This window comes from Strigops habroptila, chromosome 1, assembly GCF_004027225.2.
Source record: "Strigops habroptila isolate Jane chromosome 1, bStrHab1.2.pri, whole genome shotgun sequence".
In the NCBI taxonomy this organism is placed as follows: domain Eukaryota; kingdom Metazoa; phylum Chordata; class Aves; order Psittaciformes; family Psittacidae; genus Strigops; species Strigops habroptila.
Window position 1 is genome coordinate 132,453,967 of NC_044277.2, and position 27,886 is coordinate 132,481,852.

At 47.2% G+C, this 27,886-nt stretch overlaps 3 protein-coding genes across 3 annotated transcripts; all 3 read right to left on the bottom strand.

Annotated features, from left to right (window-relative positions):
- Window positions 1-743: 743 nt before the first annotated feature.
- Window positions 744-4,137, bottom strand: HOXA7 (homeobox A7). Its single transcript, XM_030511653.1, has 2 exons — window positions 3,629-4,137; window positions 744-2,584 (listed from the first exon to the last, which is right to left on the bottom strand). Exons 1-2 carry the CDS (start codon window positions 4,002-4,004, stop codon window positions 2,301-2,303), a joined length of 660 nt encoding a protein of 219 aa, XP_030367513.1. The 5' UTR covers window positions 4,005-4,137; the 3' UTR covers window positions 744-2,300.
- Window positions 4,138-9,789: 5,652 nt separating this feature from the next.
- HOXA9 (homeobox A9) lies at window positions 9,790-12,910 on the bottom strand. Its single transcript, XM_030485969.1, has 2 exons — window positions 12,292-12,910; window positions 9,790-11,194 (listed from the first exon to the last, which is right to left on the bottom strand). Exons 1-2 carry the CDS (start codon window positions 12,839-12,841, stop codon window positions 10,956-10,958), a joined length of 789 nt encoding a protein of 262 aa, XP_030341829.1. The 5' UTR covers window positions 12,842-12,910; the 3' UTR covers window positions 9,790-10,955.
- HOXA10 (homeobox A10) lies at window positions 10,895-22,112 on the bottom strand. The gene is made up of 3 exons (XM_030485930.1): window positions 21,094-22,112; window positions 17,879-19,679; window positions 10,895-11,194 (listed from the first exon to the last, which is right to left on the bottom strand). Exons 1-2 carry the CDS (start codon window positions 21,911-21,913, stop codon window positions 19,405-19,407), a joined length of 1,095 nt encoding a protein of 364 aa, XP_030341790.1. The 5' UTR covers window positions 21,914-22,112; the 3' UTR covers window positions 10,895-11,194; window positions 17,879-19,404.
- Between the last annotated feature and the right edge of the window lie 5,774 nt (window positions 22,113-27,886).

Here is a 27,886-nt window from a genome sequence, read left to right on the forward strand (position 1 = left end):
TTACCACAGAGGCAGCCCTGGAGTTTTTGAAAAGACCTGGAGTTTGTACTAATTTTATTAAAATTGCAATTAGTAGGTTGAGCAGGAACGGAGTGTGGTAGAAAAGGGAAACTTCTGCGCAAATGATGCTCTGGTTCTACCTGCATTTACCCGTCCGAATAAAGGGACTTCTCGGACGAGCTTTTTAATTTTTTTATTATTATTATTATTTTTTTTTTTTAAGATTGAAAATTTCAGATCTCCTTGACATTACGTGGTACCTGGCAAAAATTATACATTTTCTAAAGCGGGGGGATTTTTCCCCCTTTTTAATGCCCCTCTGCTGCCCTCGAAAGCCGCCCGCATACCCTGCACACCCCACACACGTACCCGACCAGATCATTTACACTTGGAAGTTTCGTACCGCACTTTCTGTTTATTACGAAATATTATTTCACTGCGTGCGATTTCGGCTCCCTCGCCGGCCGCCTGGACTGGCGTTAGGATTGCGAGAGGACGGGAAAACGGTGGAAGGAAGCCCTCCCATAAAGCAGGCTTTCCGCTTTATTAATCAACTGCGCCAGGGCGAAAAAAATCATGAAGACGAGATAAAGAAATTGACTGATTCCTATCAATTCATCACCTTGGATTTTTTTCCTTCTGGTTACAGAAAATAATATTTATATGGTCTAATTTATCTATTTGTCAATGTAAAGTATTTTTTGATGCTTCATTCGAACTGTTTCCCTAATAAAGAAACACAATTCATTGTCAACAAGCATATTTATTTTCTGTATAACATAAAACACATTTATCGTGGGAGATACTTGAACATGGTATCACTTCCAAAGAGAGTTCACGGACATTTTTTTTTTTTCCCCACTTCCAATACTTACACGGCATATCCAAATGTTCACAACGAACACGTCGAAACACATTGTAACATACAATTTTTGAATAAACTTTAGCCAAACCTTCAAGACGGATTTATACAGAGTTCTTAACAATACATCATGCTACAAAGTTTCCAAATTAATTACATACTTCCCAATTTATTACATGATCTTACAAATGAGCTCCAAGACGAATATAGATGACAAGAAAAAACAAAACAAAACAAAACCCAACCAGTATCTGCTATTGTAGGAAAATTCACGGTATTACATATTAACACGTTCGGATAATCAGGACAAACAGTTGTTTTTTTTTAAAGGTGGTTACATGGTCATTTAAATTCAGTTTTCAAATAACACTTTCCGCTATGTTAAGTAAGATCAACCTAGAATAAGAAAACGGCCTTTAGCAGAGGCAGCCGAAGGTAGAAGCCAATGGGAGATACGAAACCGCTTTGTACAATATTGGCGTGTGTTTGCTTCCTCGCTCGGAATAGTAAAGAATCAAGAACAAAGATATATTGCAGCATATGGTTTTCATTTATAATTGCTTTGGAATAAATATATTATTTTAAATTTAAATATATTCAGCCTTTTCGATACCAAATTCTATACCAAAGCTATGGATGCGTGCTTTTCAAACGACTACACTTACATTTCTAAAAGCATTTTGCGATTCACATTAGTAATCTTGTAACATTCTTTTGACTACTAAAATACAGTATACTTTCAAAGATAGGTAGCCAGAGCAAGATATATAGGTAGTCTGGAAAATAGGTAGTACAAATCATTGCTGTAGATCGTAGTGGTTTGTGGAACATCTCCCCCCTCCCCTTACTTGCTGTTTAACCTTTTGTTAGTGTAGCTGTTAGTTATGATATTTTTCTAACAATAATTAAAAAAAAAAAAAGAAAGAAAAAATAAAAATAGAAGTGCAGAGCTACTTATTCAAAATTAGGTAGTTTTTCTTAATGTGAGCCTAATGCACGTTTTCCCTTACACATGATTGGGACTATTGAGTCAGGTAGTTGCTTCGAAGGTCACGGTTTACTATTGGTGCAAGCAGCGCTTCTCTCAGTGAAATGTCCCCTGGAGAAACCCACCCACCCGGTTTTGGGTAAACGAAAAAAACCAAATGATTGTAGGGTGCTCTTAGGAGATAATACCAAAAGGTTCGGCACAGGGTAGGTCTGGGAACACGGAGAGTGGACAGAAGGCTGGGAAACCACCCCAAGCAACGTTTTCATGTCTGCAAACGCTAGCTTGCAAGATGATTATTGAAGGGAAATTTTTTTTTTTCTTAATAAAAACATTAAGTCTCTCTCTATCTCTCTTTTTTTTTTTTTTTCTCTTCTCCTTTAAAGGGAGCTTTCCCAACTGTCATGTGCATACATTAGACTAAGAGATCGCTTCCTCGAGTGGGACTCCTTAGTCCTCCTCCTCCTCGTCTTCTTCCACTTTCTCGACAGAGGCTGCTGCTGACGTGGGCTCAGTGGGAGCCGGGGTGTTGGAGCTCTCTTCCTTGTGCTCCTTCTTCCACTTCATCCTCCTGTTCTGGAACCAGATTTTGATCTGCCTCTCCGTCAGGCAGAGGGCATGGGCGATCTCTATCCTCCGCCGTCGAGTCAGATAACGATTGAAGTGGAATTCCTTCTCCAGCTCCAGGGTCTGGTAGCGGGTATAGGTCTGGCGCCCTCGCTTCCTATCTGGACCTGAAAACAGGCACACACGGCCAGGAGTTATGCGAGAAGAGAGAAAAAAGTTTTTCTTTCAAAATTTTTTTTTTTTGCTTTCCCTTAATATGTTTTTAATAAATAAATAATAAACAAACAAGCCTAGCGAGAGTGAATGATCCCCTCCTCTCACTTCCACCCGCCCCCCCCACTTTCCCATAACAAAGACATTTCAGCCACACGCCCTGCCCTGCTCAGGCAGGGCAAAAAATTAAGTTGCTCGAGACCTAGAAAAAGTAGAGAGAAAGCATTCAGGAGAGGAGGTGGGGGAGGAAATTGCTTTTGGGAGGAGGAACTTTCCCCCGGGCGATGTATTTCCCTAAAACCTTCCAGACTTACGCGTTTCGCAAGGGGAAATAGAAAGCTGGAAGGTTGGGCCGTATTTATTTTATTTTAATGTCGGGGGCTCCCTCCCGCCACCCCCCACCCCGCCTGGATCGTAAACAATACATCGCATTTAGCTCCAGATTTGAGAGCTCTCCTTTTTCACACACTCTTGCCCCCAGTAGCCCCCACCCTCCCGCCCCGTTTTCCTGTTTAGTACATTTCTATAGATCCTAATCTCCGTGGAAAGGGCAGGGAGGGACAAGAGTGGCACGTCTCGTCAACATGGGCTGGCAAAGTCCTCAGCAGCCCGTCCTCCGCTCCTGAACGCCCCTCTCCCCTCCGCCTTTCCCAGCGAGCGGGATTTTTCTGCCCAACTTCGGCAGAGGGCAGGGGAGCCGCTTACCCGTGGGGGCTCTGGAAGCCCGCGGCCAGCTCTCCTCATTTCTATAGCAAACAGCACAAATCAACTCAATGCTAAAATTCCATAGCAAATGGAGTTAAATAAATTTACGAGGCTAGAACCCATTAATTGGGCAATAAAAAGTTTTATGATACTCATTTACATACAATGCCACAGGCTTTCTACGCAATGGCGCCTCGGCTATAATTAAAACCATAAAGGCTGTGCTGACAGTAATTCTGGCGACACGCTTTGCCTGGCTGCCACAGCTCCGAGCCCTCTCCGCTTGCCCCTACCTGAAGACCTCATCCAGGGGTATATCCGGAAATTAGGCTCAGCCTGGTTGTGCAGGTTGCTTTCCTCCGCTTTCTCACAGCTGGGTTTGGTTAGCTCATTGCAGAGGACGGGAATGTTCTGATCAAAAGAGGAACAATGCAGGTTGTAGGCATCAGAGCCCAGGCTGTATCCGGAAGAGAACGGGCTTTGATATATGGTACTGTTCACATTGTACAAGCCGGGCATGGAGGAGGCGAAGGCACCCGCGCCTGGTCCATAGCCGCTTCTCTGGGAGTTGCTTGCAAAGGAGCAAGAAGTAGGCTCTGCATTTTGGAAAAGAGAAGCCCCCGCCGTATATTTGCTAAAAAGCGCATTCACATAATACGAAGAGCTCATAATTTTGACCTGTGATTTGTTGTCCGGCAGGCTTCAGTGTCGGTTTTACGAGGTAGCGTGATATATGATAACATTACACCCCCAGATTTACACCAAACCCCATTTTCTTTTGGACTGAGCTGCCTCGAGCACGTGACCGGTCATATGACGCCGCCCGCCAATCCCCGCCCGCCTCACAGGTGGTGCCGGCCGCGGCCCGCCGGTGCCCGGACATGGACGGGCCGGGGACGCCGCCGCTGCCGCTGCTGCCGCCGGGCCCGGGAGCGCCCTCCAGCCGCTGCCGCACCCGCGCCTCGCACCCCGCGGCGGGCGGGGTGTGTGTGCGCGGTGCTCCCCACCTCCCGAGGGGTGGACACGCACATGCGGTCCCTTAGACACACCGGGGGTGTTGCGAGAAATGAAATAAAATAAAATATAGAGTTTCACGGCGGCTGCTCGTCACCGTTGCCCTAGGGGGTTTTTTTTCGTAAGGGGGAAAATACGCAGGCAGTAAGCCGGGAGAGGGGTTTGGAGGGGTACCCCCCAGCCGCCGGGCCCCGTCGCACCGCCGCTGGCCTTGAGGGGCTGCTCCGAGTTTAGAAAATCAGGGGGTCCCCCTGGAGTGACCCCGTGATTTGTCCTCCCCTAGGACAAAAAGGCAGGGTCACACTCCCCGGAGGAAAAAAAAAACCAAACCAAAACAAAAAAAAAACCAAAAAAAAAAAACCAGGATAAGGAAATAAAAAAATATTCGGAAAAACACAACTTTCTGAACTCCTCAAAAAGAAAAATAAACCAAAATCCCCAGAGCTGAAGAAATCGCCTACAAATGGATTCAAATCTCAGCTGCCTGTTTCATGCCCCTTTTACCTTTACGGTCCTACGTACCTTACGGTCCTCAGGGTGAGGCGGCAGCGGGACGCTCTGAAGACGGGGAGCGTTGCTGCTTTTCGAAATAGTGGGCTCCCCAACAATGCGAATGGCTCTTCATTGAGGATGCTGCACCGTGCCCTTCCTTTAAACGGATCGTAAAATGAGTTTCCTTCCCTCAGACAGGGAGTCCTGGTAAAGACAGCTTTTACTGCCTGACTGTATTGCACATCATAAACTGGAAGGAGCACAATGGAATTGCCCCGGAAATTCTCTTTTCAATTATAGTTTGGTGCCCCGTGTACAAAGACTTTCTCACCACTTAAAATTGTTCTTGGCGATATTTCGCACGGACCCTAAACTTTACGTTTTTGTAAACGTGGGACATCCCCCCCCTCCACACACACCTCCAACACATACACATACACACGCATCCTTTGGGACTCTTTATACGAGGTTACTGCAGCCCCATGAATATAGGTTACTGACAGAAGCAAGTATATTCTATACAGCCAGATCCCTGAGATATTGGTGCTTCAGAGCACGCAAATGTGGCGGCTGTATGTAGATATTTGCCAAGTGTTAAGTACGTGAAAACACAGTTATTATTTGCAGGAGTAAGGGGGCAGCTGGCGAACGAGCCCCATTCGGTTATTTCTTCCAATTCGCCAATATTAGACAATATCCCTGCGGTCGCAGTTGCGATGTGGGAACACGTCGGCAGAAGAGGCTGCTGGAAAGGAATAAAGGCCCAAGAAGTTAAACGAATGGATGCAAACAAGACGACGACCAAGAAGATCAAAGAAGCTGAAGTAGATGACATTAGACCAATAAATTGTTCCTCTGGTGACAACATACCAAGATGCAAGAAGAAAGAAACAGCAAATATAACCAATGTCTAGACTTAAATATGAATAGCATAGGACCGAATAGATCATCTGAGTGGTTGTATTTCGAGCTTTCTGGATCTGTACAATTTCCACTTTTATATATTTTTCCTTGCGTCTGTGTGTTTACTGTCACTACCTTTTTCATATATATATGTGTGTATATATATATTGCTTTCAGCTTTTTTTTTTTCCTGCCATCCCTTAAGATTTCTGAAGAAGTCTTCTCTGAATAAACCTTAAAACGGCCCCCAGACATGGGTCCCCGCCACGTTATTTACTGCTCCCCCCCGCGTTAGCCATAACGCTGTCTCTGAAACAGCCGCTGAAATTTCCCGTGTTATCGCTCACAAAACCAGGGTGGATCCCTGAGTCTGAAAACGCACTTTTAAATTGAAATTTCTAATGTGGGGTTTGGGGGTTTTCCACAGCTTTTTTTTTTTTTTTTTTTTTTTTTTTTCGCCAGTCGAGGAAACAGCGAACGGGCGCAGATTTCAAGGTTTCCGTCACCGCAATATTCTCATGCGCTTTAAAAACAATCCTCTAGGCGTGATTCATTGTATTTATTTATTTTTTTCTCCTGTGAGCTCTGGACTACCTCTCTTTGCCTTCTGAGCTTTTCCGAGAAGTAAAAGGTAGTCATAAAATGGTGCTCATAAGTTATAAGCGACCTGGGAGCACTACATGATTATGGCTTGTGTATTGAGCAGTATCTTGATGTGGTTCATACTAGAGAAGATTTTGTTGTTTTGGAATCTGCTCGCTGTAATTTAACCACGATTATAATGGAGCGCACTGTGCCAAGTTATTACTTAGCATGACGACGCATAAACACTTTTAAATTTCAATATAATTTTACTGCCCAAGGAAAAAAAATCATAATAAGTTTAGTAATGTCATTGTAGACAAACATTTGATCAGAAGGCTCTTGTTAGAAAGCAGGGAGTGGCTGTTACTCTTTATCCCTAGAAAGAATTAAATCTTTGGAACAGAGCGTGTAAAAAATAGCTCAGAGCTCGCATTCCTTCCCGATGCTGAATTTCGATATAAAGGCTTTGATTTAAGGAAATTTAAATAAACCGCAGAGAAAGTAGTTCTGCTACGGAGTACTATGCAGCGACTTGTTTACTTGTCTGTCTTAAACTTGAAGAATACAGCGTTCATACTTCAGCCCATATTTTATATTTCCTTTCCTTCTGCCTTTATTTTCCTTCCACTTACTTTCCTCCCCGCTTCTCTTTTGGCAACTGCCGTCTGAAAATACCCCACAATTCCCCACTAAGCCTCATTCTCAAGACGCTAAAGCCAACAAAAGCAAAACGGGGTGAAAAAATAAGAAAATGACTAGAAGAAATAAAAATAGAAGGCGAGAAGAAGTTAGGAATGACTTTGAGAGACACGTCAAGTTTGCAGAACATCAGTCTGCTAGCATCTGCATCATATAATTAATTACAGCGGGTCCCACCGAGCTGAAACTGCTGAGGACACAAATAGGGCTTTTTATTTGGATCAAAGACAGCTGTTGAGGAATTTCAATAGCCGGTAAATAATTTTCGAACAGGGGTTTTGCTGTGCTGCCGTTTCCCACTATGCGGGGCGGAGATGGGCACTGGAAAACCCGCCGCTTTATCCCCCTCTCCGAGGGGCAAGCCCTCCGGGCACTCTCCTCCGGGGCTGATCTGGAGATCCTCTTCCACCCTGCCCGAACCCTTCCACTTCCTTTTGCTCCCAAGGTTTCCTTTCTGAGGAGCCCTTCGGAAGGTCAGGACAGCCTGTTTGCAGGCTCAAAGGTTCGCAGAGAAGGGCGAAGGTTTGGGCCAAGAGAAAGAGGAGCTGGTGGTTCAGTGCCAGGGCTCCATCCATCTCTATTAGCTAATAGGAGATGATTCGGCGTTTTGAGAATAATAAATGCAGGATATGTTCTTGGTGCAGAGCAAGCTTTACTTTTGCCACGGGTGTACCCAGCGTGGCCGGGCGTTGAACACCACCCTAACCGCTCCCGGTGCCAGCAGGGCATCGCTCGCCGTACTCCCAGGATAAGGGGAGGGCGGGAACCTCAAACCTCTCGGCCTTTGTTAAAACCAAACCAGCGGTTCCCACCCCAGTTATGCTCCCATAAAGTCGACATTTTAGGAGCTTTCAGGGAGGCGGCCGAGCGCTTGATGGCGGGCGGGCGCTGGCTCTTTCGCGGGCTCACAGCGCCACCTGCCGCCGCCGGGACGCCACCGCCGCCGCCCGCCGTCCCGCCGCGTCGGGCCCCGCGGAGCCAGCGCCTCTGCCCGCCAGCGCCCGAGAAGATAAATGTCCACCTCCCAGCCTGGATTTAAGCAGGGGAAGGCCAATAAAAGGTTGTTATTTCCGCTCGCCCGCTTTATCTAAAACAGCCAGACAAAACAAATGAAAAGGCTTTTGTAGAAAATCTTAATTGTGGCTGGACAGTTGTAAACTCATTAAGAGCCGAATTCCAGACAGTTTGCAGACCCGTCATTTATTACACACTCTTAATGCTGATTCTTTGAAGTTGCCTCTGTCTGCAACAACAGAGGGCGTCCCAGCATCCGCAAATACTGGCTCAGGGATCAATTAGGGGCTTTTTTGTATGTGTGCACACCAGAAAGAGCTCCCTTTTGCTAATTAGAACTCATCAAATCTTACCCTGGGATTTCTTTTTTTTTTTTTTTTTTTTTTAAGGTGAAGCCGAAAGCTTTTTTCCCCTTCCCGCAGTTCTGCACATCTGTAAATTTCTTGCCGGGTCCCTAAGTTTTGTCTTTAGCCCTGCAGCGTTTTACACCCCATAAACGGTAACAGCAGTCATTTTCTTTTATTGCACTGTATGGCTCTGAATTTTCCTAACAACTTCTGCCAAGACCATAAGTGTGTTCCATCTTATTTTTCTTTAAATATATATATGTGTGTAAGTGTACCTCCGTAAAACAAGACGACTTTTATTGTTATTCGACATATTTGCAAACAAGGCTCGGTGTGGCGCAGAAGTGTGCTCCTGCTCATATTATGGAGGATATCTGCTCTGAGCAGTAAGATGTCCGCCCAAAACAAGGGTAAATTTCAGCAAGCTCACAGACTTCGCTATTTTCTTTTGTTGCTGAGCTTGGTTTGGCTTGGGGCGGCGGGGGAGGGGTGGGTGCACTGGTGGGGTAGGGGGCGTGTGTGTGGAAATCTTCCACTCCAAAGAAACCTTTTTGTGTTTTTAAAAAATAAATCCTATTTCGTCTCCTATGCTCTAGCCTGCTGCCAGCCCACCTCTTTCCTTCGGCTAAATCAGCGAGTAAAATTGACACCATAAATTCTGGTATAATTGTCAGTAGAATTTTATCTGTATCTATATCTTTATCTATCTATGCATACATGTATAATCTGAGGCGCGAGTAAAATGCAACGAAGCTATTTTTATTTGCCACGGCACATTTAAAGGGGGGGGGGGAATCCCAAACATAGGGCAGGGGAAGGAAAAAGTGGGTGATGTTTGAAATAACATATTTTTGCATGGGTAATTATCTCTAGAAAGGGTAACCCTAAAATGAAGGCGTTTGGTAAGGCGAGCCTTCTCACAGCGCTTGTGGAAGCACACTTAGTGCTAGGCATTTTCTGGTGGAGACTAATTTACCATCTCATCTTAAATGTCGCTGTCTGAGCTGATTTACATTATTGTCCGCATTGAAGAAGGTCGGACATTTTGGTTTGGCCCTAAATCCCCCGCCCTGCCAGGCGAATTTATTAAATCCGCGTTTAGTGGGGACTGTGCCCCCGCTGCTAGGCGAAGGGGCTTCCTCCTCGCCCTGCTTCCTAAATTGTATCCGGGAGGGGGGAAGCAAAGCCTCCTCTCAGCATTCGGAACCTGAATCTGCCCATTTCGGAGGAAAATAAGCGCAAATTTTTATCACCTGTGGTCTGCTTTTATAGACCCGTGCGTTCGCCTTGACGCCGAAATAATACTGCCTCGGCGGCGACCCTAGCCCTACCTCATCTGCGGGCGAGATTCCGTGTGCTGTGGAAGAACCCCTTCTTAATAATCTTAAAGCATCACAAAATAGAAAAGAATCAATATATTTTATTTGGCAAAAAGTTAAATATCATTTCAACACAACGATTTGGTCAGTAGGCCATGAGGTAACTATTTCAAAATAGACAGTGTACGTTCTGCATCAACATAACTTCCCGGATTTCTTTTTTTTTTTTTTTTATCGATACAAATTTACAATAACCAAATGTAGGTTTTTATAGCGTATAATTTATTATCAATAAAATTAACCTTCATTACAATAACATCAAATCATTCGATTAAAATTCAAACGTAAACCATAGGTAGTTACCCTTTTCACATATACGTATAGCTCCGAAATCTGATAACTGCTCACTGGTGCAAAAACAATATTTAAGCTAGTCTGTTCATTTACTTTTTTTAATATATAGATTATATATACAACCGACAAAGACAGTACTATACATATATCAACTGTGCATACTAAAATGACTTGCTTCAAACCGTATTTCCCAGACATCCCGGACGAACCTTTTTTTTTTTTTTTCTTTTTTTTGCGTTGGGATATATATAATATATATATTTTACAATCAAAGGTTAACTGTCTAATTATACAGAAAAGACTTAATACACTACAGAGCTATACTCTATGCAATTTTTATAATAAACAACCTGAGTTCAAATTGAATTCTAGCTTACACCATTACATCCGGTACAGCACCCAAGCACATAAATTGAGTCACAAACATAATTACCACAATAAAACACAGTGTTCAAGTATTTGAGCAGAGATCTCTCTGCCGCGCAAAGAGCGAATAAAATTAACTACGTAAGACTAAACTATACAGTCCGTAAATAGTTGTGCATTATGAAAAGGTAGTTTTTTTCTTTTTTTTTTTCTTTCCGTAAGTGAAGAAACAGGTAGATTTATACAAGCCAGCTAAACAGCCTTCTCGTGCTAATGCCCCCTTTTTCTTTCCTATTAGAAAATTAAAAGTCTTACTGTACCTCTCCTGGCAAACTGGTCTCTGTGACAATCAAGGTACAATCATAATCACAATTTGCCAAGGGAAAAAAAATGAGGCCTGGACCCAGACGCATTGCATGGCAGGGCTCCAGGGGAGGATTTTTTGTTTTATTTTAAACTTTTTTCTCTTTTTTTTTCCTTTTTTTTTTTTAACTTTGTGCATTTTCAGTTTAACCCGCGTGTCGCCGTCATTCGTCCTTTGCTCGATCTTTGTTGATTTTCTTCATTTTCATCCTCCTGTTCTGAAACCAGATTTTCACTTGTCTCTCGGTTAAATTGAGGAGCCTGGCCACCTCGTATCTGCGGTCCCTAGTGAGATACATATTGAACAGGAACTCCTTCTCCAGTTCCAGCGTCTGGTGCTTGGTGTAAGGGCAACGCTTTTTCCTGGTGGATCTTGCGTGGAGCCAGTTTGCAGCTGGATTATCTACAACGAAAACAACAGGAGAAGTTCAGGCTCGGGGTCGAGTGGGGGGATAAGGAGGAGGGGGCTGGGGAGGGAGATCCACGCAGAACAAACCGCGTAGGTGTCCCGATATTGGGGTTTAGGAGGTGGCTCTCATCGCCCCAGGCACAGAGGATAGTGAGGCACAATGGACTCCAAAATACAGACACATGGAGAGGTCACACGCAACTACATGTGGTAGAGCCTCGCCGCCCCCACCTCCCCTCTCCTTTTTATTGTTTATAGGATGCAATTTTAAAATACTTTCTCCTCCTCTCTTTCCCTGCTAGCTCCCTCCCTCCTTCCTGACCCCCACCCCCGCCAACTGCCAGCCCGGGGAGTGACCAGCCAGACCAACATGTCATCGAAATTGTTTCAATTTTTAATTTCTGCCTTCTCCTGTGTCATCACTGGCAAGACCCAGGGAGCTGGCGAGCCAGTCTACAGCTGGCATAATTAAAACCTCGCCCTCTTAGGATCCTCATTCGCACGGCGTTAATCGCGATAGCAACCCCGAGGCGCTCTGCCACCAGTTCCGCAGCTCTGGGAGCATCCAGCCCGGCCGTGTTTTTCCACCGAGGAGACGAAAGGGGGGAGGGAAGGGACCAAGTCAACTTCGAGGTTTGTGCTCTCAGCCCCACAAGAGCTTCTCAGGCCTGCGAGCCATCTCAAAAAGACCAGAGTCACATCCGATGCTTTCTAGGCACCCTCTCCCCGGCGTCTGCCTGGGGCAGGAGGATTCGAACGCGTCCCGCGAAGTTTGCTGGGGTGGCTGGGGCGGTAGGGGGGTGGCGGCTTTTGCCTCTCTGGTTTTGGGGGTTAGTTGGTGGGGTTTTTTTTGTTGTTGTTGTTGTTTAAGTTGCAGCTGTAGGGTGGGGGTTTGTTTTCCTTTCAGCCTGGAAAGCCGTTCAAGCCTGCGGAAGGCAGCGCTGGCTTCCGCAGATGGCAGACCCCGGCGAGCTGGAGCGGCGGCGGCGGCAGCAGCCGGTGCTCGGCCACGCAACTAGCCCCAGAGCCTCGCCACCTCCCTGCCGCCGGCGCAGCGCCCTGAAGTCCATGACCCTCGCAGTCCCACTTACTTGGATCAATCTGCGGTTTCTCTCCGTTTGCCTCACTTTCTCCATTGCTTTCAGAGAATGCGCCTTCGTGGCTTTGCTTATCCCTATCAACTGGAGGAGAACCACAAGCATAATCAGAGAGAGACAAAGTGTGAGTGTCAAACGTGGTACAGTCAGCCCTCCTGGCCGCCAGCGGTTCAGGTTTAATGCCGTAATGCCTGCTGGTAGGTAACCCGGGGAAAGACAAGGAGCCCGGCACAGGCTCAAGCCACGAACGCATGTACCTGCCGTCGGGCGGTGCCACCGGCGCCTGGTGGTGCGCGTAGGGGTGGTAGACGGCGGGGACGCCGCTGGCGCCGGCGGGGTGCGCGGGGCTCCAGGGGGGGCCGAAGACGGGCGCCTTGGGCTGGAAGCTGCAGGGGGCCAGCTCGGGGTGCTCGGCCAGCGCCGCCGGCCGCGGCGGCGGAGGCCCCAGCGGGGCGGGGGGGTAGCGGGGCGCCGACAGCTCGTCCCCCTCCGGCACCAGGAAGGAATCCACGTAGTAATTGCTGAGGGTCCCGGGAGCCGACATGGCGGGCGCGGGCGGCGGACCCGCCGCGGTTCGGGGCTGCGGGTTTCACGTAACAACTTGGTGCTGGCGGAGAAGTAGACTCAGTAATAAGTTGAGGGCAGCCCGGGCGCCCATTGGCTGCCCCGGTCACGTGGCGGGGGGAGCAGAACAATAAAGTATAAATCAGTCCGCGGGCTATTAATGGGTCACTGTTTTCCAGCCATAATTTTTATAGCGAGGCCATATGTTTTTATGCAAAGGGATATTTGAGTTATACGGCGGGGTTTGTTTTAATTGCGGCCAACCGAGATGAAAAGATCAGATTCCGTATTACGGCCCCCCCCCCTTTTCTCTCTCTCGCCCCTCTTTTTCCTTTTTTTTTCTTTTAAGCGGACTATTTTATATCATAATTAATCATCCCATCAGTGGGTCGCGTTCTCCGCGGAAAAAGAAAAAAAAAAAAAATTAAATAAAACCCCCCACCACCCTTGTGATCTGAGACCTTCAAATAAGATGATACAATAATTAAAGCAATAAAAAAAGCAAAATAGCAGTTGCGGTATACTGTATTTAAATATGTATTTATTATATTTCATAAGGAGTTATTGTTTCGGGAACCACGGGTTTGTTACTAAGTCAGTAACTATGAGCGTGCTCATTTGCATCGCTGTGTTTCACAGCAGTAAAAATTTATGAGTGCTTGGAAAGGTTAAATTATACTATTGTGTTTAGTTTGGGAACTCACTGTAAATAATACCGTTCCGTTCAGCGCAGAGCCGGCAGCGGAAAGTCAAATTTAACGTATCCACTTCCCACAATCCGGCCGCCGGGTCGGAGGAGGACCGGAGCAGGGGCTGGCTCGGGTATTTGGACTGGCCCGCACCAAACTGCACTTCACCACCCACCGCACCCGGCCGGGCAGAGCGCGGCAGTGACCGAAACACCCTCCCTGTCCTCCCCGCCGTGCCTGCCCTTGGACGGGGCCGCTGCGGACGGGGACCCCCTCGGCGGGACGGGGACAAGAGCCGGGGCTGGGCGGCCGGAGGGGAACGGAGCCTTCGTCCCGGCCGGGAGGGAAAGAGCGCGGTCAGAGCCGGGCGGCGGTATTTATCACGACAATTAATTCTTTAACTAAGCAGGGAAGCAGCGGGGGGAAATGGGAGAAAAAGCCCCATCTCCCCGCTGCCGAAAGGCACCCTGCTTCTCCGGGCGGCTATCAAAGGGGCGCTAGCAGTCGGCCGTCCCGCAATCTGGTGAATCAAATTTATGTGCAAATATAGTCATTTATTTGCTGGCACCTCCTTTTGACTGCAGGACACACGCTAGCGGCATCGGAAACCGAGCGGAGGGTTACAGAAGGAGGGGAGGGTGCGCGGGGGGGGAAAGTAAGAGGCGGCCAGATCCAAGTCCAGTGTTAGGAATTAAAGTCGTGAATGAGCGCTCTGCAAACACGCCTGCGACCCCCTGGGTTTCCTCCTCCGGCGGAGGCTCACGCTGTTTATGTCCGCGGTTGGCGCAGGAGCGCGGTCAGTAGGATGCAGGGGGCACAAAAAACCTCGGCGAGTGGCTCAATTTACTCGAAATAGCTTTTATTGAAAATAGAGCCCGGCAAATGGTAGGGACGGCTCAGTAATAATTAAAATCACGTGTAAATATTGTGCATGCGAAAGTGTGGTTCTAATTAGTTTTACATCGCTATGTGGCTGTCCCTCTCTCCCTCTCTCTCTCCCCCTCTGTCTTTCTCTCTTTCTTCTTCTTTTCATGTCTTCCCAACAGTTTAATCTGAAATCTTACAGAGATCCGATTTTAACAACGCTCTCTCCCCCCATTCACGATTACAAAGGCCCATAATGAAACTATTATCCCCCATTAGAGTTCGAAAATTACGGAACAGTTGCAAGATCTCCACAAACAAGGAGCCAGTTATTTTCTAACAATTTAAAAAATGCAAATAAAGTTCTCCTCTGCCTTTTTTTTTTTTTTTTTGGGCCATTGTATGGACACGCTGTAATAGAACAAAATAACTGTATTTCTTTCCTGGAAAGACGGAACTCGACGTCATTTGTATTTATTATTGAGAGTCAGCTGTGGTGAAATGTGATTGTAGAACTTCCTTTTTCCATTCAGAAAAAATAATCTTAGCTGCAGGAGTCCTTGATGTTTATGTTCGAATTTGGGTTCTCAACTTGCAGCGGGTTTCATTTTTTTGGTTCCCCACCAAAAATAATAGCAAATGAATAACAATAACAGTAACGCTTTAAAGAAAGTGCCTGCATTTTTATTTCCCTGTAAAATTCTGCCTTTGCTCACTGTCGGAAGCCAAGTGGCAGGAGCGGGTGTACAGAGCGCAAGAGATAAAATATAGCAAATAATTACAGGCGTTTTTCACGCGATCGCGTTGCTGATAATAACGCTGGAGCATTCGCCTCTCTTCTCGTCCTTTTAGAGCCCCTTTTTTCCCCAAAGCCCATTTTGCAGGCGAGCCACCAAGGCTAGCAGGGGCAGCGGGGGCTCCGTACAATTTGCCTTGCAAATTACTGAAGGTTTTGGTGGTTCAGACCCTCGGAGGCAAAAGCCTCCAAACGTTCACATCAAATTGCACGATGAAATACGAATTCCTAGGAACGAAGGACCGTTGGAACCATCGTGCCTGGACAAAAATACTCCCTGCCCTCCACCTCGATATAACCAAGTTAGCCGAGCTCCCACCCCACTGCCTTTTACCCCCGGCTGCAAGAAGAAGGACCCTGCCGGTTTCTAAGTGAAAGGTATCTGCAAGCCCTGCTCCATTAGCAGGAGGCGCGGAGCGTACGCGGGTGCGGGGCAGGAATGCACAGGACTTGGCGAGCTCTCCTGAACGGGAAGTTCAGGATCGCCTTTCCCCAGAGTTTCCTGCCACTGCAAACCTCTCTCACGGAATCGCCAGTGCTACGAATGCACGGAGGTATTTTGGCGTGGCGGAAATAAAATAAAAAATCAGAACTGCGGTAAAGGAGTCCAAAATCAGGATGATGCTGAAAAAAAAGGGAAATAAAGACCAGAGGCAAATCTATGTACAAAGGCCGTACAGGCGCGCACGGACATACACACTGTAAACACACTCCCCGCATGGTCACAGACACAGCAGATAGCCCGTCAGACGTGCAGTGTGGGTAAAGGCAGACATAAACACTTAAATTTGACTGCAACGTCGAGCTCTGCTCCTGCCCCAGCCAAGGGCGTCTCCTTCTCTAAGGAACCGGCTAGGATGGGTCTAGATAAATCCGTTATCCAAACTCCTCCGAGTTCCCGCAGCCCAGCTTCGAGTTTCGAAAAAGTTTATATATTTTTTTATTATTATTTTTTAGGCAAAAATAATCACGGTCGCTACAAAATAAGTAGAAATACATACACACTCAGATCGAGTTTTCTGCACTTTCCCCTGCCTGCCTTCCGCGCTGCCGAGGTGCCCCGCTCTGCTGCGGTGCTGGGACTGGCGGAGGGCCCGGCTGGAGGCCGCCCCTGCCCGCGGCCGCGCTGCGGACACAAAAGGCGGCGGTGGTGGCGGCGGCGGCGGGCCCGGAGAGGTCGCTGTTGCCCGTTCCGCCGTCGCGGAGAACGGCCGCGCCCGCGCCGCAATCGTGATCGTAACCGAGGCCTTGCGGGCCGCGGGGCAGCCCCGGGGGAGCGGATCTGACGGGCGGCGGCGCGGGGTCGGCGGAGCCCCGTGACAGGCCCAGGCGGGCACCAGCCACCCCCTGAGCAGGGGGAGAGCCGCCGGCGGGGCCGCGCACCCGCACCGCGACTGGGGTCCCCCCCGCCACTGCCCCTGTGCCCCTGGGCCTTGTTTGCGATGGGTGTGAGGAGCGGGGTCGGCAGACTTAATCTCTCCCCACCTCCTCCCCCAGGCAGGCCTTTGGGTCTCTGTTTTTTAATAAATCCAGACAGAAAAATATAAACAGCCTCCCCCCTACCCCCCGCTCCTCCAGGCCCCCGAGCTCGACGCACGCCGAGCAGAATACAAAACGCACCTGACCTTGAATGCAGCCTACGAGATATATTAAAATCCCGCAAGCAGGCAGGGACTCGCTTAGGAGCTAGCTAACCTTGAAGAGCTTGCCAAGCTTCCCCCCTCGGCTGCCGTGTTTATCTGAGGAATCAAAGGAGGCTCCGTTGCAGATGGGGAACAATGGCATTGGGACTTGACGCCTACAGATCAGTTCAGCGCTAGGATTTCTTCAGGCAGAAAGGACCCTTGCACCAAGCATACCTGGTGATGATATCAGCTGAAGTAATTAAGGCAGTTTCGTGCTGTAGAGAGAAAGGTGGAGCCCCAACAACATGAAACTACCTAAACCACAGAGCAGTTCTCAGGCGCTAATTATTACTTTCCCATTGCCGTGGTCCTTAACGCAAGGATCCCGCTATGAAAATAAAACCAGAAACGTGACTAAAACATCCCTCTCGCCCGCCCGCCCCGCCGGCGCCCCTCCGCGGTCCCCGGCCAGCCTCGGGTGGGTTAATGAAAACAAGAAAAAAATATAATAACATCACCACCCCACCCCTCCCGGGCAGCTTTCGCCTCTCCATGCAGATGCAATCGCGAAGAAAAAGGTCATGCACACTAATGTTAACATCACGAGAAGCTAAAGGCTCTCAAGCAGCTCGGGTTCAAAGTCTGTCCCCCCCTCCTCCAAGCATACATAGCCCCTGCAAGGAAGCTCTCTGTCTTCCCTCAGACCTCCTTTTGCCTTCCCTTTGTGCAAGACTCTATCAGTTAACCATGCAGCAAGAAAGGGAGGATGCAAAAAGCAGACAAAAAACCCCAAACCAAACCAAAACCAAAGCAGCCTGGGTGAAATAAGCTCTTCCACATGCAAACAGGTAGGGAATAGTCTTGTCTGGAGGGGCCCACTGGCAGGGAGGCGAGGCTGGGTTACCCCCCTCTCCATGAGCTCACCTTTACGGTTTCTTCTCAGCCCTGAGATAAAGCTAGAATTTTGTCACCGTCCTCTGGAGTAAAAGATCCCCGCACACTTGTAGGTGTTTGATTAAAGGAAAAAAAAATCATTTCCCTACCCTCAAGAAATAGTAATTTGCTTCCTCGGTCTACGCAGCTCCTCAGTCAACTGAAACCACTCGTTCAAGACAGCAACAATCCAGATATACTAGCAAGTCATAAAACTGAACAAAAGCCGACAAACCTTAGAGCACCATCGCTATATGGCCCAGACAAATTACGACCGTCTAGGTAATATTTAAATAGATTCCTAAAGTAATTGCAGGGGGTTTAGGCAACTATTCCTGTTGTAAAAGTTCTCGAAGACATAAAGTAGAACCTGAGGATAAACAGTCACAAAAAGAGGTAAAATTAAAAGGATTCATTCCACGGTATTTTATTCTTCTACGAGAACATAAACATCGTCTTTTTCACGCACAGCAGCATTACAATATTAATTTATTCCGATTTAAGGTAAGAACTAGATATAGCTAGAACTAACATTTATAATAACGATAGAATGCATTTGCTTAAAACAGTATCGGCATTTTAATAATAATAGACATTTATACATATCTGTATTTATAGCTTTTCCCCTTGTTTTTTCTTTCTTTCTTTTTTTTCTCTTTTTAAATTTTTTCACCTATATGTTTGACTCTTTAATTCATGTAACTTCACAGTATAAAGGAAGAAGAACATTTTCTCCCTCGCAATCTCAGACTCTGGCTCAGAAAGTCCTTCTGATGTTCAGGATATATAGTTTTCAGTGAAATTAGTGACGAAAAAGTGACGACTTTCTTCTCAAAGGGGAATTTCTGTGTGCTTGTCATGCGTTACCAATGGTAACGTTATTTATAGACAAAAAAATATCACTAATTCCACATATTTAAGCAAAACTACATTAAGTAAATATCTACAACCAGAAAGAGCGAGAGAAATTCAGAGGTAAGTGTCATAATTTAGTCCATGAGCAACACTAACGCTTTTATACCTTTAAAGAGAAGAGATTTCATTTTCCTGGCCAATTTTAAAGCTGTAATGTTGACTTTCAAGGCAAAGAAAAAAAAAAAAAAACAAAACTCTCTTAACACCCGTTCCCATGAAGCCCTGTTAAAGGATGCCTGCATTTCATTATTGTAAGCCCTGCTTTTCGAAGGAAAAAGGGGGAGGGGGACAAAGCTCCCAATATATAGAAATATGGCAAGGCTTAAATTCTTCATTGTGCATCTACGTACAGTTCAAGTTATACCGATTCTAATTTTAAAGAATGCGCCTTTAACCAAGCTTGTTTACTTTTCAGAGAGAGAGATATGGGAGAAAGATATTTGCAGCTCCCAAAATGGTATTTCTGTGTTTCAAAGCTCAAAGGAACAAGCCGGCGCCCGGGAAGGCCGAAGGAAGCTGGGAGATTCACGCACGGCATTTTGTGCATTAGTGTAGCTTTAGTCGTGTCCCCCCGCCCTCCCTTCGCACTCCAAAGTAGCTCTTAAGAGGTTAAGGACATACTGAGAACGGCTAAAATCGTTAATCCATACAGGTGCGGATGACTACAGCCTAGGAAAATGATACTGGCTCTTTAAACCATAAAGATGTGTTTATAGGTTCATCAAGAGAAATTAAAGTTGGCTGTGAGCTCTCGAATCCTATTCTCTCTGTTCATTTTCTTCAGTTTCATTCTGCGGTTCTGAAACCAGATTTTAACTTGTCTGTCTGTGAGGTGGACTGTGCGGCTGATCTCTAGGCGACGCTCACGAGTCAGGTACATATTGAATAGAAACTCCTTTTCCAGCTCGAGAGTTTGATGCTTGGTATAGGGGCATCGTTTCTTTCTGCCACTTTTTGCCGTGAGCCAGTTTGCTGCATTTTCTCCTTTTGAATTGCCTAGTTTTGAGAAAGTAAAAAAGGGACGTTACCAGCGGGTAGGAGGCAAAGAGCCGAGGGGGGACAGGGTGGAAGGAGCATCTGTGTGTGTGTGTTGGTGGGTGTGTAGGGAGTTCGCTCTGCCAGTGGCGGGCAGTTGGAATCTGGGGTGTCCTTGTGGGAACCGAGAGCTTCAAACCGGTTTTCCAAAGATCCTGAATCCGCCCGGGAAAATCTGCCTTTCCTCAAAAAGCTCCGGCCAGCATCGGGCGGGGCAGCGTGCCCCGCTTGGTAGTTCATCTCTGACCCTCCAAAACAGGCTTTTACTCGCTCCCCCTCGGCCGCTCCGAGCCCACAGCTACTGGGGGGCGGTTTGGTGAATGGCTGGAGGCTTATTTCACACACCTCCAGGCACCTGCCTCCAAAAAAACAAAGCCTGCTAGGATCAGAACTTTGCAAGCATGCTCTGGAGGTGGAAAACAAGGTGCGCTGAGCAGCCGGAGCCTCCCTGTCTTCCCGGGGAGCTTCGCCTCGGCCGTCTCCTATGCAATCATTTCTGGGAAGGAGATAAAAAAACCCACAACAAAATCCCCCAAACTAAAAATCCTCCGTTACAAGGTGTTTATTCCTATCACTGGAAGTGGCTAGGAAAGAGGTAACACTGATCCCTCGATGGCTCGGAGTGGTTTCTGGTTTGGGGTTGGCTCTCTAGTAGTTTTCCGCTTTCTTTTTTTGTTTTGATCTTATTATTTTCCAACGGGGCGCTCTGAAGGAATAACAGGGCGTCTGAAATGCGGCCGGAGAGAAGCCCCTGCAAAGTCTGCCGCCCAGGGAAGGGGAGTTATTTTTTTGCCATGGGGACCCGAAAGGGAAATAAAGAAGCGAATGAATAAATAACAACCCTGTTATCTGGTGTAGACGCTGAAGGATATTCGCGGTGCATTCATCAGTCTAATTTGATAGCAGTTCATAGATGGCACATTTCAGCGCGGCTGTTATTCCGAACAGCATTCTGGATCGTAAAATATAACTTACCGCGTTAATAGGTTTATTTATTGGCACTGCCTATTGCTTATTTTGGATGCTTTACAAACATCTCTGTTATCTGGTAGGCACCTTCATATCACAGGGGAAAGATTGATCTTGTTTTTCTATATGTTTAAGCAGCATGCGGGCTAAAGTTGCCCAGAGCGGAGGCTCTAAGGGTTTTAAACTATAGGATGGACATTAATTTTTACGGCAACCCCATGCCCGAATATTACGAAGTTCAGAAGGTCAGTCTAAGCAGCGCTTCTTGGCAGCCCCGCAGGGAAGCTGGGATCCTCCTTTTGCATCGCGATGCCACTATGATCCTCAACCGATTCTTTTTTTCCTTTTTTTTTTTTTTTTTATTAAATCATCACCACCACTATCACCATCATCACCATTCGCTTACCTACGGGCTCTTTCTCGGGAGAGGCTTTGCTGCTCTCTGACGGAGCTGGAGAGAGATCCTCTGCGGTGGAAGATGAAGCCTGAGTCTCGTCCTCCCTCTGGGAGACACACGCCAAGGGGCTGGGGGAGCGCTCCTCGTCCTCCTTCCTCCCCGCGTCCGGGACAGGATGCAAAGATGGAGGCGTCTGGAAGCGGCCGGGGGGCTGCGGAGGGAATGGGGCAGCCCCGGCCGGCCCGGCGCCGTAGCTCTTGGAGGTGCCATAAGCCTGGGAAAGGCGGAAGTATCCCGGGACGGGGACCCCGCCGCCGCTGCCGGCCGGGTTGACCTCGGCGCTCAGCCGGGGGAAGGGAGCGAGGTCGGTGGCAGCCGAGCCCTTGGGGCATTTCTCTGAGTCATAGAGGCAGTAGGAGCTCTCTTCCTTAATGCTTGGAGCAAAGGAGCACGAGGTGGCCTGCTGGCTCTCCGGCTCTTCCATGCGACAGGACCGGGGCGGGTCTAGCCACACTTCCATCCCTGACACGTAGGGGTGTGAGCTGGGGACCATGCTTTGAGAAGTACCTTCATTGCGTTTGCTCAAAACGGGGAAAAGTCCGCAGCTTTGCAGCCCGTAGGACAGATCGGACGGTTGTGGCAGGTAGATACCACTGTTGGGGTAGTAGCCGCCTCCTCCTCCGCCTCCTCCTCCTGCTCCCGCCGCTTCCCCTCTGCCCGAGCTGATCAAGGAGTCTACCAAAAAAGAGTTTGCAGCCGGGCTCTCGGAGCATGACATTGTTGTGGAATAATTTGGCGAAGGGAGCAGATAGCCCTTCCTGGCTGACATTTCTTGTGCAAAACATGCTGAATATGATTAGAGATACCCCCGCACCACGGCAAACGCTTGCAGCCAATGGAAGCCCGGGCCTCCCCAGCAACCCCTCCCCGTCTGGTTTCGTATGCACAGAGCTGCTCTCAGGTCGACCTCTGAATTTGGGAGATAGATGGATATTAATGTGTAATATGGATTTCCATACACACTGACTCGCATGCTTCTCCCATATGGGCGAGCGCCTGTGCCCGGGCAGGAGCCGTACTCCTGGGAAGTGAAGGGGAAAGAGCAGGAGCGGGCTTTGCCGATGCTGGCTCCAAGTTTTGCTCCTTTCTTATCACACGCACAGCTATAAAAGAGCCCGGCGGTCCTGATGTTTATTATACCTAGGCTGAAACGGTGTCCAGATGAAGCTTTTACTACCGCTCCTCTTTCCCCGCGGTTGGGTTTTCCGGCGGCAGTGCCTGCTCGCCTCCCTGCGCAGCCTGCGTGTGTCTCACGAAATTAATAAAGCCCGGCTCGCCCGGTGTTTTATGCTCAGGCTCTGCTCATTTTATTTGATTGTCTCGTTTTTTAAGAAGTAAAAGACGTGTTATTGTTTATCACGGATCATTGGAAACCGTAAAGGGGCCTGGTGCCTCTCGCGTTAAACTACCGAGGAAGGGGGCTGCTTCCAGCCTAACATCACCGCCACGCCGCCAGGCTGGGCTTAAATGCTTAAATTTCCTGGAGATAAAACACTTGCTGCTGCGCTGAAGAATCTCTTAGGGAGCAATGCCACTCTGGGAGGATTGATTGTGCGGTTGCAGTTCCTAGTGCTTTAGTTAACGCTGGATTCTTCTCGAGCTCTGATTACCATTTAAAATATAAAGCTAGACATATGCCACAGAAAGAATCCAGACGCGAGCAGTTCAAATGGATCCTCGCAGGATGCTGCCGACTCTGTTTATTGATGTGTTTATATTCGGAAGATAATTTTTATCTCTCTCCCCCCCCCCCTTGGGTCATTCACCTTTTGCCTCTTCAAAAGCACCATCTCTTTCACAAGCAATGTACTAAATAATAGAAAGAAGAATAAGCAGATGAATCCTGAGATACTAGACAGCCCTGTCCAGTCAATTTGCAGTTGTGGCGGAGGCAGCAGACAGATAGCAGACAGACAGGGATGCAGACAGAGAGACAGATAGATTTTCTAATGAATCGCTTAATTATGGCTTGCTTTCACTTCCATCATCTCTCGCTTTTGCCATTTCGAAGTCGCCTCACTGCCTGGCCCGTGGAACTCCGGGCTCTTTAGTTCAAAGGGAGTTTGAGGCTGCCCGGCGCTGTCTGCCCACTCCGAGTAGCCGGGCCAGGTCCCCTTTCCCGCACGCTGCCCGGGGAAGCACCGCCCTGCCGGTCTCCGCTTCCAGTGAGGCGGGTGGGGAGAGCGACTGCCGGCAGGGCATCAGCACCGGCCGGGGCGATGGCCGCTGCCTGGCACCTAAGTGCAGTGCCCGAGATGGCGCTGGCGGCGGCGACTGTGGAGTGGGCGCGGGGCCCCGTATCCCCCGGTGCCTGCCCTCAGCGTTCAAGCCGCCCCGAGGAGCACCCGTCCCCCCCCGTCCCACGGATCTGTTAAGCCCCACCGTGGTCTCGCCCCGCAGTGTGTGCCTGCCACGGGGAAACGCTTTTTCCTCGGCGTGACATTCCCCCGGAGGATTTCTCTCCCCTCCTTCTTACGGCAGGAGGCGAGTGTCCCTTCCGCGGGCCTGCCGGGCCGGAGGGGTCCTCCTCAGCCTCCTTCCGTGCCCGCTGAAAGCGCCGGGCGAGCGGGCAGAGGCTGCTACCTACAACTTTGCAACATCCATAAAATCCTTATGGAAAGGCTCCTGCTTTTTCCAGTGAGATGGGGCGAGCATCACAGCGCGGCTTCCTTCTGACCGGCCCAGTGGGATGTAGTGACAAGGGTAGATCCCACAACCTATGGAAACCTTCCGTGGGTTATTTCCTTCTCGTATTTCATGCTGTAATATTGTTTGTGCTTTCCCAACCCGACTAACCCCACGATGTGTTAATGTGCGATGGACAAACCCTTATCAGATTCCTATGTGGGCCATATCGCTGTTAACAAAATTAATACTACATACGGCACGGGTTTATTGGCTGGTATACAGGAAGGCTATTATCAATAGGCTTAGCGTTATAAATACAGATCTAAATAAAATGAAACGTGAGTCCCAACGCAGCCTTCCAAATAAATTTCTCTACACAAGTCAGGTATAAAAATTACTCCGGGGAAGTCCGCTCTTGCGGTATGTTTATTTTGCATTTGCCAAATTAAATAGAAATGGATTGCAAACCTAAAAGCCATACGGAACCAAGGAGCAACACTTGAAATCCTTCCAAAGCTGTTTTTAAAATAAGCAGCTCCCTTTAAAAAAATTGGATTAAAGGGGCGAAAAGGCCCATAAAAGTACGTTGCAATTCTTGTCAGCCGGAATGAAACGACTCGAAATGCTCTGAAAGAAACACGAGTTGGCTTCTTCTCCCTCATTGCAAGCTAGAGCTGGGAAATCAGACAAAAGGCGCGGAAGCCGGGGTCAGGTTGGAAGGTTTAAAGTTTTCTTAGGCTTCCCTCGTGGGTTTTGCAGCAGAGGGCTGGGGGTTGCCCGCCCCTGGAGGGTGCCAGGCGTTGCGGGAGCTACAGTTTGCGTAGCCCGGTTGTGCGGTGTTAGTAGCGGTGTCCAGTGCGGGTTTGATGGTCAAGGCACAGCCTCCGTCTAGATCATGAACTCAGCTCGGAGTGGCATTATCTCCGCTTTCTTTAATCGCTAACAAGGCCAAGGCAAATAGTAACCAGCATCGTCAAACCCAGTGAAGTAAAACTAATAATGTTGGCTTGATTCGAAACTATAAAAGATAATGGTCAATTCTGACTAAACGGAGCTAATTTGGCATGCGCTGGGTGTAGCTACTGCATTTCCAGCCCTTAACAATGTGTCACTTGGAGCTTAACTCCCATTTAAAAGAAATTTTAAAGAATATTGTGGACGCCAGGGGACGAGAAATACTTTCTTTTTAATTCTACTCCTGTAAGTAAAGCTATCCGAGGGTCTATAAAACCGAGCAAATAAAATCCTGATAAATATCAAAACCGGCGAGGAGGTGCTTTCGTGGAGAATCTAAATTCATGGCGTACATAGACAGCAATATCAAAATAAAACTTTATTGATCTAAGAAAAATATGATAGGTGCATTAATAGCGTCGTTAAGCCGTTTTATTGGATGGACTGAAATTAAAAACAAAAAGGGAATAAATAAAACTCGACAGCTCAGCCTGAGCAAATTATGACTGGAAATCTCAAAATGGATCATGTTAAACAGTGATTTATCTTTTTATTATTGGCCCGTATAACCCAAAAGATCAGCACTGTTAATCCGGAGACGCGTTTTGCGAGCTAATTAAAATATGCTTTTATTTGTAGACACGGGCAAACTGCAATTTGTGAAAACGCAAATGGCCTTGCAGGCTGTTGCAGGAGTGCATGCGCCGCCTATCTGAGAATATAGCCTCGAATTACGTTTTATACAGCTCCGAAAATTAATGCAATCAGGGTATAGTTATTAAATACTGGAACTGTCAGTTGTCAAGAACGTGCATGTGTGCCAGATTCGTCCTTTCTTTTTTTTTTTTTTTTTGCTTCCCCTTTCTTTTTTGGAATTGCTCCAAAGAAGGCGGATTTCAATCAGGAGGTTTAGGAACTGCGTCTGTGCCAAGTTAGGTGACAAATGACGGCCCCACTAATTTTATCTTTACTATAAATTCTTTCACGCTGGTGGTGGTGGTGGTGAGGTTGGCTTTTTTGGCGGATTATCCTGTTAAAAATTAGGCTGAGATTTAATTTTATTCCAGCCATCCGGAGGCTTGTTCTCCTAACTATGTTTTATAGTATATGTGTATCGTTTTACTCATTTGGATTAGGAACATATTTTGCAAGTAAGTCTGGCGAGCTCCGAATTCTAGGGTGCGTCAGGACAAAATACATCCAACCAGTTCATTAGGGCTTCGTCTCCTCGCCATTCCTCGGCACTGGCGAGAGCAACGGGGCTTTCTATTGTCCAGAGAGCCCCGAACACCGGGCAGAAGCAACAGCGGTATCGGGTTATATATGTGCCGGGGAAATCTTATATACCCGAGTCCGTCTTTTAAGTGTACCCGTTCTACTGTGAGAGATGGGCCGCACAGCTGTATTAAGCATTTGAAACTGTATCCCTTCTCCCCTTTTTGTAGCTGTCATTCCTTTAAAAAAGATCTGGATGCGTACACAAATGTCTTTTTTGGTTGCGGTACAACTTGGCTCTCAGACACACACGTTGGCCTGAAGTTTCGATTTCAGAGCATTTAATGAAAAGATTGTGACAAAAAAAAAAAAAAAAACGAAAAACAAAAACCAAAAAAACCCCAACAAAACAGAAACCCAAAGAGCTTATGAAAAAGCCTCCCAGGGGTTTGGATGTGGTATGTGAGCTGAAGTTGAGTACACGATTAATTAAACACAGTGTAGACACTGAGTTGGCTTCGCCTCTTCCCTCCAAAACATGCAAACCCAAATCATGTGAAATAATAAACAGTTATTGTAAGAAACAAGCTTGTTTTTTTTAAATATTATCCTATAACTGCGGCCGTCAGTAAACAATTCGTAACCAGAGGGCGCTTTAACTGCTGCTGGGGTCCCTTTGATTTATTCAGCCGAGTATTGAATGGGGCAGGGAAACAACGAGGGGAAAAATAAATATTTGATCAAATATGCTGAGTTTAACTTAACTGGTGTAAAATGAAATGTTGCAAAGGGACCCTCAACTCTCCCTGCTCTTTTCCGAGACGTGGCTTCTCGCGTCTTGGCGTTGCCGAGGGGAGGTTAAATGAGATCAACATCCCTGAGCTTTTAACTGAGCATCTTTGATAAAATCGATCGGTTCCGATAGGCATTTCAAAACTGCTCTCTACCGACTGAGCATGTGCTTTTAACTACACTTGCAACAGTTCCCTGGAAGCACAAGGGCGCTTTCTTTAAGAATACTGTAGGCGTGTTGCATTACGAGAGAGCAAGGATAAAATGACCTTTTTTTTTCCTTTCTTTTTCTTCTATTTTTTTCTTCACCGGACAGATATTTTAAAATTGTATATCTCTCCTAAGAAACACGTGAATTAAAACATGCAGCCAAACCAGTATCTCCTTCCTATAATATCACCTTCTCTCACGCCCTTCTCAAATGGAGACATAACAAAAACATGTGAAACTTTTATGGGCGAGAAAAGTAACCTGGAGTTAGGGATACTCGTAGCCAGGATAGAGTTTCAAAGCTACAACCCAGAGCAGCCCTGAGCACATGAGAATGCGTGACTATTGTTTGTTTACAGCCCATGTGCTGGTTTAGAGAGAGAGAGAGATAGATAGATAGATAGATAGATAGATAGATAGATAGAGGAAATCCAAATCTGGTCTCGCATAAACATTGACTTCATATGCAATCACACAAAGAGTTTTTAACTTAAGTGTGTCAAAATTTGTTTACCACAGTCTGTGTCCAGCTGCAAGGAAGCAGCCTACCCTTTAAAGTTACCAAACGACCCCAACTAAACTACAGTTCAAGTCCAATAAGATTGTCAGAATTGTCTGTCATTTACAGTCTCTGTTGCCATAGATCTATTTGATTGAAGACACCTACTGTTCCACATATAAATGTCAAGTTTCATAATATTTCCAGTGCTACTTTTTTTTTTTTTTTTTTTGTTATAACTGGAAGAAAGCTACAAGTTACTCTGAAAAAATATTTCCAGATAACGTGGGTTTTTCCACGCGGCTGGCCAAAACTTTACAAAGAGAAAATAAAAGGTCAGCTGCAACTCAGAAAGTCCCTTCTATATTATTTCACATCGTAATCACCAACTTTTTGCATCGCTTCCCCTCACTACACTTCTTTTCCGCTGTGCTCCATGGTCCG